The sequence below is a fragment of the Triturus cristatus genome, chromosome 11, assembly GCF_964204655.1.
Source record: "Triturus cristatus chromosome 11, aTriCri1.1, whole genome shotgun sequence".
Classification (NCBI taxonomy): domain Eukaryota; kingdom Metazoa; phylum Chordata; class Amphibia; order Caudata; family Salamandridae; genus Triturus; species Triturus cristatus.
Genome location: NC_140594.1, coordinates 855997786 through 856011401, shown reverse-complemented (window position 1 = coordinate 856011401; position 13616 = coordinate 855997786). Strand labels below are relative to the sequence as shown.

At 41.6% G+C, this 13616-nt stretch overlaps 1 protein-coding gene across 4 annotated transcripts in view; it reads left to right on the top strand.

The window, feature by feature from the left end:
- DGKD (diacylglycerol kinase delta) overlaps positions 1-13616 on the top strand; it is a 755036-nt gene that overhangs the window by 707355 nt on the left and 34065 nt on the right. For all 4 annotated transcript variants that reach the window (XM_085634674.1, XM_085634677.1, XM_085634676.1 and 1 more), the window contains 2 exons: positions 9121-9232; positions 9477-9569. In XM_085634674.1, the coding sequence (XP_085490800.1) occupies positions 9121-9232; positions 9477-9569 (205 nt within the window). The remainder of the gene's footprint in view (positions 1-9120; positions 9233-9476; positions 9570-13616) is intronic.

Sequence of the window (13616 nt, the reverse complement as noted above, 5' to 3'; positions counted from 1 at the left end):
TTTAGACTGTAATAGAGCTAGACCTTACAACTGTGTAAAACAACTTTAGGAGTATATTAGTGTCACTATATGTAAAATGTAAACATACATGTCCTACTTTTTAAATACCATGCACCCTGCTCTGTGAGCCTTGAGGGCCTACCTTAGAGTAAGTATTAAAAATAAGTTTTAGGCCTGGCATAAGGTGTATTTTGCCAGGTCGAAATGGCAGTTAGAAAATGCATTACAGGGTGCAGTTTCAGGCCTGAGACAGATTTTTAAGAGTCTACTTTAGAGGGTGACGCAATGAATGCTGCTGTCCAATAGTAGCATTTCATCTGCAGACCCTGGGTACAGATAGTACTTTAAATGTACCAATTAGATGTGGGACAATTTTACCAGTCTTTAAGGAGCGGGCACAAGCGCTTTAGCACTGGTTAACTGGGGTAAGGTGCACAGAGTCCTAATACCAACAAAAGGTAGTTCAACAAGACAAAGGAGTGAAGGGAAAAGTGTTTGTGGAATGCCACACCAAGGATGTCAAATGTATCAGATATTTTAAAATATTTTAACTGGTGAATCCATTGCAGTAGTTTCTTTTTGGTTTCAAGGAGGTAATCATTATGTCTGCAAAAAATGTAAGCAATTAGACAATGGGGTAACTAATCTGACCCTTTAGTAATGAAGGTAGTCTAAAAAATAAATACTTACTTTGAGACCCCATATTTATCAACTAAACCATGTGGAATTTATAACTATAAAAAGCAAGCACAACAATAAAACAAAGTGTTGACATTTACAAGTGATGGAGTCAGTCAGTCATAAAGCTTTATTCGATACATTGCAAAAAATGACCTAAAAGCACATATAAACTACATAACGTCACCATATAGAATAATTACAGGGTACAATAATACAACTAAGCCATCCGGATAATTAAAACATCATACTTTTCCTTACTTGGATACATTTAAGAAGGTAGGTAGCAGTAAAAAAACAAATATCTACTTCATACATATTAAAAAGCAGTTTCATTGAATCGTGCACGGTACGTACACCATATTTTACAAAAATTGGTTTTAAAAAATGAATTCGTAAATGATGGTACAGTTTACATATCAAAAGTAGATGTAAAGTGCTTTGTGCTGAGGTGCCATCGCAGGCGCAGGGACCAACAGGATGTGATTTAGAGGAGGGGAATGCTACCAGATTATGTACAATACCCAACCTTAATCTGGTCAGTACAAACCGATGAGATGCTCTAGTTACATTACTGAGATAGATTTGATAGCCATCTCCATCCACAAATTTGTTATAAAATATACGAGTAACTAGTTGACCAGTGCTTTCCTTCCGTTTCTCCCCCCAGTAGGTCATAAATATATTCTTCATCTCAGGTTTTGACAAAACTGAAGCAGCATAGCAAGCCACAATAATATCTATACCATAGATATCTTGGAAACTGGAGACAACATATTTTAGCCACGGGATATTGAGATAGTTATCAAGGGAGAGACAATCAGTTACAACTGCTCTATTTAAGGAGGTCTCTTCCTTCAACCATACAGATCGCCACAGCATGAGTGGCCTTAAGAAGATCAAATCGGACAAATGATGGATCCCTAGCTCTCTATGGATTAATTCATTAGGGGCTGATTTAGGCAAGCACAGGAGCCTTTTGAGGAAAAGATTTTCCTCCACTTGCAAAGTACTGTTCGGTGTATATCCCCAAACCCCTGCTCCATAAAGAGCAGTGGACACGCTACGTGCTTGATAAATTTGTAGCATGTCCCATATACGTCTTTTCCCTAATTTAGCCGCAAATTTAAAAACTCCATGGGCACTTTTTGCCATTTTTGTCCGCACATTAGTGGTTTCATGGGACCATCTACTGTCCTTTGCAAATATGATTCCCAAATAGCAGAATTTATCTACTTGTTGGACCTTGTGCCCGTCTAAAAAAATAGGATTGAGGTCTCCTAGACCCTGCCCCACAAGTCATGATAAAAGTTTTAGTTTTGTTGATGAGTAGTTTCCTATTCTCAATGAAAATAGAGAAGCTATCCATCAAACGTTGAAGCCCTAATGGGGTCCTTGCCAGTAACACGGCATCATCTGCATATAACAGTACCGGTACGTCAAGGCCATTAATCTTAGGAACATCAGCGCTCACCCCCTTTAAAACAACATCTACCTCATTAATGAAAAGTATAAAAAGAAGTGGGGCAGGAACACATCCTTGTCTAATCCCACGTCCGAAGCCTAAACTTCGTCGTACACTCCCCATTAGTACCATATCGTATACTAGTTCTGAGACTGGTATATAATTGGGCAAGAAAAAAGACAATTCCTTCTGGTGCGCCCATTTCTAACAATTTGGCCCAAAGAATCGAATGATCAACCATATCGAAGGCACTACTTAAGTCTGCAAAGCAGAGATAAAGAGAACCTGTTTTAGCCTGCGTGTACATCCCTATAAGGAGATTTAAATTTAAACACTGGTCCACGGTTCCACGCCCCTTCCTAAAACCATATTGGGTACTAGCCAAAATCCCATTATCTTCTGCCCATTGTTCCAGCCTTACCAATAGAACCCTACTCATAATTTTAACCGAGGAATCTAGTAGGGAGATAGGGCGGTAGTTCTTCACATCCCCTCTGTCACCTTTTTTGTAAATTGGAATTATAATAGATCCCTCCCAGGTTGGTGGCACCCCATCGCTTACAGCAGCATTAAATACTTTAGCTAGCAGAGGTCCTCACATCTCAGGCACATCTTTATAAACATCAATAGGGACCCCATCCGGTCCGTGTGCCTTGCCCCCTTTGCTAGCATTAATACTCAATATAACCTCTGCGGTGGAACCATCCAACGGGATAGAGGACCAAGGTCCACTACTATCATCTGGCGGTATATTAGTGTTAAAAATGGTGGAAAAATTAGTTACCCATGTAGCCTTGTTGACATTGGAGGTAAGTTCTGGGACCATATCATCTTTAAGAAAAGGGCAGTTAACTGTTGCCCAAAATAGAGCACAGTTAGATGTCTCAGCTGCCTGTGTCAATTTGTCCCAGGCCTCTTGCTGTAACTCCATCTTGCCCCGTTTAACCGCTATCTTGTAATTCTGCCTGAGTTGGTTAACAACCTTCATATCTCTTGGCCTGATGGCCAAGCCCTGCTTAAGCTCTGATAGCTTTGCGGTACAGGCATGATCGAACCAACCTTTTCTGGGAGCTATTTCCCGGGGACAGTTTTAGTAAATTTATTTTCGATGACTTTATTAATAGATATAAAATCCTTCACAATGTCATCAGCCTTACGATCGCTCTCAAGGATAGCGAGAATTTCTTCTCGACAGTCCTTAACTATGGACTTAATAACTCCTTCAGCTTTTTCTCCTTTCCATCTAATTCTTGCACCATTGGGTCTGTGGGCTTCGATATTCATCACAGAACGATCAGAAGGGAGAACTCTAACCTTCCACAAAGTGATAACAGTGATGATACAATTATGGTCACTTAACATATAATCTCTGACCTTAGGTGGCTTGCACAGTGAAGTAATATTAGATGACACGCAAATGTGATCAATCACTGTGTTTGCATTCCTTCCCGTGAATGTGGGGATTGTATCACCCTGTTCACTCTTAGCGTTTTCTAAAATTTCCATATCAAGGGTTGCCAATAGTTTATTCAGGGAATCCCCGTATAGATTATGCGGGAAGTGCAAATCATCTTCCTCAAAATGATTCTTAACCCCACAAACCCCCAAGGTCGAAAAAATACAAGTGGGTATATTAAAATCCCCCACCCAAATAAAATTAAAATCAATATTGTCCCCTGTGATTAAATCGTCAGGGGCAACCCCTAATTCATTCACGGCTTTATGCCTTGTGCTATTGAAGACGTTATTATAAAAATGTATTAAAATAGTATTAGAGCCCTGATTGTCCGATAACCACAAGATCGGTAAAACAAGATTATGTGATATTTTATCTATTTGATCAAGCTTGTAAATCACCCTAGTGAAAGATTCTGTGCAATGCATGAAAAAGAAAAAAACTGAAATTAAGAATCATGGAGCCAATTATTACAAAAAAAGAGACTAATGTTCAGTGTGCCAGAGCAGTACATTTTGGCATATGGCAAAACAATCTTCAGGTGGAGGACACTAAGGATGGCGAATAGGCAAGCCAATGTATTGAATGAAAATAGAGAGTTTATATTAAGTAATAGCATAAGCAAATTGATTTGAAAATCAGCAAAAATGTTCCTAGACACATGAAACTTAACATTTTAAAGTAGCTATGCTAGATTAATTAAACCATACCTCATGTTGCAGAGATAAGAATGACAAGGATCTGGCACTATGTATTTGAGGATAAATTTAAAAAAATGTAAACTGAAAAACATTTACTGTTGAATAAGCAAAATAAGGATTTTAACAACAAATCAGTTAAAGTAAACCACATTAATGAGCACTGATAACTAAGAATAGCAAATGTAAAAGATCCAATTATGTCTCTCTCCATCTCTCCTCCGTCCTTTAAGTGTTGTGATGCAAGGGGATACAGTCTCCTGTTGAACTCAACCTTCAGAAAACTCTACTATAATTTATAGTTGCCACCATTTTCTGTTTGCGGGCTTCTTTACTCAGCTCTTCGTGCGTCTCTAGTCCTAGGGCTTTAAATTTGGCTTTGACAATTGTGCTGTTCTGGTGGAATGAGAGGAAATTCCTGACGTTTGTTTAATAGAGGCTACTTGGCCTTCTGACACGCAGTGCTAAACCAGCTCTTTATCTATCAATATTGTCTATCCCATGTTGGTGTTTTCAAAAATGTCACATGCACCTGGCATGTCAATAGGGGTCACCAGCCAGCAGCATTGATTTAAAAGTTACTACACTTCCCACACTCCCTCTCCATTGACTTCATATTTTGCATGGGTGGTCCATATTAAGGATCCTTGGGGCCTATCACTCTCAATTTGCCTTTTGATTGTGGACTCTAGTCTGGACCTCTTTATTTCTGTGTGCCTATTATGAGATAGAGGGGATTGAGGTCCATTACAAGTTTTTCTCTAGTTTCATGTCTGCTAGTTGAAGAGGATGAATGTTGGCCTGTGGGTAGTGTTACTCTTTGCATGCTTATCCAAAACCGTTAGATATTCACCATCCTAGGTTAAGCTTTTTTAGCAGATGAATCAACTTTGAGGTCCCTTTTCCTTTTTCACTATTTCTAATCAAGTGTAGTGGTACAAACTATTGCAGTGGTAGCAGTGGTGAAGTGTTGGTGCACATCCACATCAAGTTCTTGTATGTTAAAAAAACTACTACTTGTACAGCACAAAACAGGATGCTATCGGTATTAAACACCTAGGGGCCCATTAGGCTGGCGGGCGGATCGCCCCTGCCGGGCTGGCGGTAGCCACCGCAGGCCCGGCGGGGGCGATCCGCCCGCCATCCTTGCCTGAGTGACCCCCCACCATATTAGTATGGCTGGGGGTCCGCGGCTGACGGAAAGACTGCTTTTCCGCCTGTCGACTCGTCGACCGGGCGGAAAAAGGGCATGATATGGTGGCGGTGTCTGCAAGACACCACCATCCATATTATGATGTTGGCGGAGATGTGCGTTTCCATGGCGGCATTGCCGCCATGGAAAGGCATGCGGTTTCTGCTTGTGGGGGCCCGTTGCAGGCCACCAGAGTGTTGGGTGCCCGCAAACATTTCCTTTCCAACCCCATACAGTTTTGCATCCTTTCAGGTGGATAATTTACTTTATATGGACAATCAGTGACTTGGTGTAAAGAAATGCTTATTTTATAGGGTCACCCCCATATTTTTTGGCTGATGCTGCTGGTTTTTCGACTCAGAGTGCACTGAGGACTTATAACCAGACCTCAGTGCCGCTGCCCTGACCCTAAAAGGTGTGTCGAATTGGCTGTAACTGTAAGTCCTAAGTATATGGTACCTTCCTACCCAGGGCATGTAAGTTAAAGAGGTACCCCAAGGCTTGAGCACTGGTTGTGCCTGCCAAGGGGTCCCCCAAGTAAAACTAGTTCCCCTAGTCTGCCACTGCATACTGGTAGACTAGTCCTGTACTGGTAGCCCGACTTTGCCATTGAAAGCAATGGCATAGCCGCTACATTCCCTGTGCATCTATGTCAGTCACCCGTCTGGCAGGTCTAACAAATCTTAAGGCAGGTTGCAGCATATGACACAGGCAGGACTTATAGTTTACATGTCCTGACAGTAAACACACAGTTTTACTGTGGAAAGACTTGAAAGCCCAATTGGCGAGTACTGGATTACACGTTGACCCCTCAGCTGTGCTAACTCCTGAACTTTGCCTTCAAAGTGGGCACTCCAATGTATCAAACAACTCATTACTTTATGCCTGACTTTTATCTCAAGTCAAAGTTAATGTAATTTAATGCATTGTGCATTTTTAGCGAAACTGACACTGTGTTGCCTTTTAAACTCTTGTGCCTTGCTGGATACACATGGAATCTGTTACAAGAGACAGCTTTCGGCCCTCCTGGAGAGACATGCCAACGACTGTCAGGAAGAGGTGTTACCCCTTCTGCAGGAAGCCTTTTAGGTGTTAGTCCTAAAATGCAGGCTTGAAAGTGGAAGGCACATTTGAACAGCAGATGTATCACACAAGGGAGGAGGGCTGCTCCATTGTTTAGGCAGACAGGCTTGCACGGAGAGCAGAGAGGGGAAACTAGTTGCCAACCCAGTTTCCCAGGGAATTATAGCCCTGCGGTAGCCACACCCCAGGGGTGGGCTAGCGAGGTCTGAACACCGAGAGAGGGTCTCGCCATCTTGGGAGCGGGCAGAATGATGCATCCTGGAATAGCCAGATGCCAGATTCCACAAGAAGTTGTCACCAGGTGGGAGGGAACCTGGTAGCCCATTGGCTACCAGCCGAATCCTGCTTTGAGGGCATCTTCCGAGCAGAAGAGGGGCACTCCTGGCACCCAAACCTCAGATCTAGTCCAACTTGGGAGAAGGACCGGCGAAGGACTGCCATGCTGCACCGTGGGGCCAACTAAAAGAGGCTGCACCGTTGAATATTGCACCTGCTGCACCAGGTAGCTAGCAAAGAGAGGGACTGCTCAAGGGAAAGCTATCTCCAAAGTCAAGTCAAGAGACTCCTAGGGCCAGCCGACTAGCCTCCTATTTGCAGCACCGTGACACAACAGCTGAAGAAGCCTTCTGAGCCAGGTTGGTAGCCCAAAGCCTTCAAGTTGTTACCACCACCGCTGTGCAGCACCAAGGACCAAGACCCGGCGCACAGAGTTGTACCCAAGATCCCTGAACACAGCAGTGCTGTTGAACAGTTGCAACCCTCAGAAGGGGAGTTATCGACCCAGGAAGAATTGGCCTGTGACCGCGACAACAGGTGACTAATAGTCCAATGGCAGCTAGACTTCGGACAGAGCAGAGAGGACTCTGTGGGACATCGACCCTCTCACCATCTTTGTGGACAAAGAAATACCCGCAGGAAGACTCCCGTTGATCGTGTTGTATCCAAAGCATCCTTAAAACAACTTCAGCATCCTTCATCCCTTGGATCAGGACCACTCCATAGGAGTCCATTGCAACGCAGATAAAGTGTCTGGAATTGCTGGTGGTCTGCTTCTTCTGTGACTGTAACTGTTCTTGAGAACCTTTCTGGACCCCCTGACTAGCTTCCTGCTGGAGCTGGTCGCCCCACTCCTAACCAACTGCAATGACACTTACCCAAGCCTTCCTTGAACACGTTTCCATGTGTTAAATTTGTTGAGTTTACCAAGGCTTGTTCGTTGTTGCGTGAAATTTCTTTGATTATTATTGCTTGTAAAATCAATATCTCCGGAACCCTCAGTAGATCGTTTTCATTCTGATGTCAAAATTCTTATAAAAATGTAGTCTATTTTTAGAACTTGGTGTTAGATTTCTTGATTGTTGTGTTGATTTCCTCTTCAATTGTTTTTGTACTGTTTAAATGCTTTACACTAGTTCCTTGCTGCTCAGTTCCACAGCTACTCCGGGTTGAGCTGAGGGTTTAGATCGACGTCACAGTGGGCGTGTGCGGAGGCCGGCCGGGGGCCGTCCAAAACACGCTCGCTCATTAATTCACCACACCGCAGCGGAATTTGTGCCGCGGTCAACTGCTTAACAGACTAATCCTACTGGTCCTAAAGGAGTTGGTAAATGTAAACACCTAAAACTGGACAGTGGACCAATTCACCTGCAAAAGGCACCGACTTGAGAAGATATACCAATGTTTTATATAATACCAAGCAATTATGTGTGCAAGCTTCAACAGTGCCCTCTGTCCAAAGGCACCACCCTGTACCTCAGGGTCAATCATATATTGAAGCAAGATCAAAGCTGCACCACATTACCAAACAGTCAAATCATTTTTAAAATATGTCCAATTTATACATTTTTTTTTCGAACTACGGGCGGGAATAGGAACGCCGAACAAACACGTCTGGCGTACTGGCCACAATTTAAGGTACGGTGTATGCTGTTTCCAATGCACATATTGGGAATTCTTTGATTGACTATCATATCATAACATCAAACCCGTTCTCCGACATGTCTGCAGCGTGATTATAACAAAAGCGCAATACGCTACGATTGATTTAAAAGCAACCTTTATCCGTACAGAAGAGATATATGAGTACCATCGCCTAAGAAATATTTGAAGTGAGATCACCACCTCATGCATCAATTAACTAATGTTACTGTGGACATTGCAGTTGCCCTGAAGAAGTTCTGTTTACAGAACGTAACGCGTTGGCTGTGGCCTCTTAAGAAAAAATCAATGAAGAAGCAACATTATATTTTTCAATACGGATTGGACATATTTATAAAATGATTTGACTGTTTGGTAATGTGGTGCAGCTTTGATATTGCTTAAATATAGGGTTGGTAAGTGTATTACATGTTGACGTCACACAACTACCCCATATACTACACCCCATTTCCTCAAACGTGATGTTATTACTAGTAAAGGATCTGTAATATCATTGTTTATGTTGCTCATCAATGTTGAAAAATAATCACATGTATATTACACATTCACTTAAAGCTGAAAGGGATTTTTTCAGGGTCCTTGTCTCATTCTCCTTTGTTTCTCTGACTAGCATTCGGGATATTGCCAAATCTCATCAAGACATGGAGCAGGAGCTTGCTCATGCAGTCAATGCCAGCTCAAAGTCCATGGACAAGGTCTATGCTAAATCAAAGAGCATAGAAGTAAGCAATTTCAATAACTGCTATTTTCTTCGTGACTCCTGGCTTTGTGTTTTTACTTCTTTGTCTTTTTGTCCTCAACCCTTCTTGCAGGTCTTTACTTCTCTTAATCTGACTTTAAAGTTGACTGCTCAGTTGTTATGAACCGTTCTCCAGTGCATCCATTTGTAAAATGTTTGTGTTCACTTATTTTTATTGGTTAGTTCCTTTTTCTCCATGATTTGACGTTCACTTTCTTTCATCAAAGGATATGAACTGCAGTCTGGTGTTAGAAATGGTGAATAATGTGAAAGCTCTTCATAATGAGACTCAACTGCTGTTGGCTGGCAAGATGGCTTTGGTAAGTAGGGTACGGGGACAGTGCTATTGTGATATCACTGGTAAATGGTGGCTATTGAAGAGTGAACGTAAAAGACACATTGAATTCAATGGAGCAATAGGGGCTAGTTGGTGGAAGCCTTGGAAATTATTCTTTAGGGATAAGTGGAACAGACCTTTTCTCAAGGCTCAGGGGTCATTAGTGGTTTTTGGGCAATCTCCATGGTAGGGATTTAGTTTGCCAGTTTCTCAGCACCTTCACTATCATTATGCTGAAAAGTTATAGCCAAAAATCCCTTTGTATACGTCTGTCCTGAATGGCTGATCAAGAAAGCAGTGAAGGCTGACTCAAGGGAGTGGGTTAGGTTTGGGCCTAAGTCCAGTTTGACACAGTGGTCACACACAAAAAATATCTACATCTCATTAGTGTTATCTCTTTCATCCAGGAATAATATTTTAGAATCAGCAAAGTAAAGTACTAACAGTATAGAAGAACAAAATAAAGATGATACTCTTAAAACCTTCTGAAGTCAAAATATGAGGCTGAAAGTAAGCAAGCAATTAAGAGCAAGCCTCTTTTAATTCAAGTATTCATTTGGTGGTGACCAGAAGGATTATTTGGGTGAATTACTGACCCTGGTACTACAATTTAGAAATTGGTTCCTTACTTGGAAATACTGGAGGGGCTTTGAAAACTTTTCTATACATTTGGTATTTGAAGTGCCTGGCTGGACTCCATGACAGCAAACATAGAATTAACTAGGCTTCTCAGGAAGTTCAATATAAGCTATAGAAGTGAGCCAAAATCATAAGAGAACAAATGGCTGAACAACGACTGGTACCTCTTCTTTTTTTGTTAAAGCAGAGCCTGTTTGGTACGTCAGTGGTTCTAAGTTCACATATATGAGAGGGGTACCAGCAGGTCTACAAAGAACCTGTTATTTGTTACTTTGGTTCAGCAACCTGAGTCAGATTGGATAGAGGTTCTTTGAGCCTGGAGAGCACCTGGTAGTTGACACCTAAGGTTGTCCAGAGTCTCCAGGGGCCTCTTTGTAGGATCAGTGTTGATGGCATCCAGTGGTCCATGAGCCCCACTGGCCAGTGTCAGAGATGCATAACATCTTTTTACCGGCAGTAATTTTGGAACCGTAATTCATAGGAAGATCGGTCAGATTGTTACTATTCCTGTTCAGGGCTGCAAAAGAGGCACACCTGAGTCCTAGGGGAAAGGGAGGAAGTTCCTATTGGAAGTTCACTCAGTAGCTTGAGTGTGGCTGAGTGGAGAAGTGGTATTGTGGCACTCATGCCATATATTACAGCACACCCATGCATACGTTTCATGCTATTCCCAAGTACGATCTTATCCTGAGGATCTAACACACACACACACACACATTCATCAAAACAAACACACCCACTACCATCTCATTAAATGCAGCCCATAACAAACAACACTTAATCACATGGAATAAAAGGCCCTAGGGTTAGAGTTGCGAAGTCCTTTCTTAGTCATAGAAGACAGTTTAGAATGAGTGTTCTTCTTTAATGACATTTCCAAGCATGTATAGTAAAAGGGAAAACCCCTACACAAGCAGCTGTTACTTAATCCGCAATCTCATGCTTAACATTCTACTACAGGCTTCAACGTTCTATGCTAGCAGAAAATATAGAAATGAAGTATGGCATTCGGTGCCGGAAATGAGGGTAACCCATCCGTATCCCACATATGGCAGCTATTATTGAGCCAGATCCTGTATCTGGATGGCCCCAGTGGAATATCCCAAATTTGTCGTGGTGTAATTTGCAGACACCGGGACACATTGTCTGCTTTCTTTTCAGAGCAGAAACCTGCAGACGGTAAATGGACTTTCTTATTTTCAGCTGGGCCTAAAACAAAGGTCTGATTCAAAGGGTCATCATAGTACCATTCTGGCTAGGAGCTATCTGAAGTAAAACACCTAGAAGACAGTGTAATGAAGGTAACAAAGGCTCAAAGATTGTTATTGCTTCACAAGTACTTAAGAGAAACTATGATTTGCAGACAGATTTGTGACTTGTTCAACCTCTGTATATAAGAGATATGCATGCACTGGAAGAATGTCAGATGTATCTGAATGAATAATTACACATATAAAGGTTTAAGTAACACTAATTTATTTTTTATTTAATCTTTTATAGCACTACACATCCCAATGTATGTTATCAGTGCGCGTTACATCACAGGCCTACATTATACAGAGACAATCTATCATATTAATGCATAAATCGATATACAGGAAATGTAACATAAGATAATGAAGGTTACAAGGTTTAGGAAAAGATGTTCTTTTACTGGTAGGCATTGTATGTAAAGAGTCCATGATCGGGAGAAATACAAAGTCAGGAGTTAAAATGTGATACAGTGGTTGGGTTGACTGTAATAATGCAACTTTATTATCACCCACATAAACACTTTTTAGCAACTTTAGAATATTGTCAGATTGAAAAAAACAATAAGGTTCTAAATCCATGTCTTGCAGTTTGCATGCAACTCCTTGATTCAGTTCATAGCTCACTGTGCTATGTTAGAAGGGTTGTAACTTATGAACTACAAGTTACAAAAGGATCCATGTGTCAAAAGCAGTAGCTCACATATCTATCTACATAAAATACAAATCTGTGATCTGCATGGTAAACAGTGTAATTTACAGCAGGCGTCGTAACAATTTCTGCTACCTCACAGGGGGGTTGCTTGGTCAGTAAGACTGTTGGGGGGAGCTTCGGATTTTTCTGCAATCACGCCAGCTTAGTATTTCAATCATTATATAAGAAGCAGTGCATGAGGGGGGCTTAAGGACCACTGGAAAGGAAAAGGAGTGTGGATAGTGAGGGGATACTTAAAACATAGTATTTTGTAAAATAACCCTGTGTTAAGACCCTCAAAACAGAGACGGTGTGTATGTGTGTGTTTTTGTCTGAGTGCATATTTACAAATCCCAGGTGATATCTGAGACACACCTTACCATACCGGACTGAAATCTCCTTTACCTAACTATTCAGTAAAAAATACATTTATTAGGGAGGTGTAGCAACCCCAAACACTTCCTCTGAAGCTACGTCCCTGCAACTTCATGAACCAAAACTGTGACGAGATAAAGGACAGATCTCTCCAGCAAGTGCATTAACCACCAGAGGTATCTTACCATTATTGTCCCATGAAAATCTCATTCATACAAAGATCTCTGGAGCAGGTGCCTAAAACCTTTAAGATATTTAAAAATGTAACCTCTTTGTGGCCAATTAAGTAAGCCCAGAGCAGATTTACAGCCACATTTCTTCTTGTTGTCAATTTCTTTGTGGCAGAGTGTTTAAAAATGAACGTATAAACTGTCATATTCTGCTTATCATGACTCCACCCCATGTGGCCCCACCCTCTTTCCGCTGCCATACCTTAACTGCCACTTTACAGGTCCCGGGGTTTGATTCTTTCCAATGCCAACACTGATGACACTTAATAAAACCTAATTTGCTAGTATTGGATCTTTCAGAAATTGTCATGCTTTGAATAAATCCCTGGTAAAAAAAATTACATGCAGTATAAAACTATGAACATGTATTAAAATTATGTTCGTAGCTCTGCAGTTTCAACAGTAAGTGTTGAGACTTAGAACTCCATGCACTCGAGGCTTTCATTTTCTACTGCACATCATCTAAATGGATCCTGTGATTCTCTGATCTTTTTTTTCTGCATTTCCGCTTGTTTTTCTAACGTGAATGTGGAAACTAGTGCAGCTGGTTACTTATTTCTTCTTTTACAGAAAAGAGACTTTATAATAGAGACTTCTAATCGCAGATTCCTCACCTCGTGAATTTCTCCAGGCGCCAGACTGGATCCAGAAGATTTTCATATCAATACCCTTGTCTGCAGATAGGAGGCATCCTTTGTCTCTGCGTCTAGTCCGTCCCTCTACATATGTGGCGTTGGGGCTGCTACATCTCGCCACTTCTGGGCACTAAAGTCAGTTCCTTTCTTTTTGCCCCTTTCAATGCAGGTCCAGAGTTGCTCCCTTGAGTCTGCCAGACTCAAAAA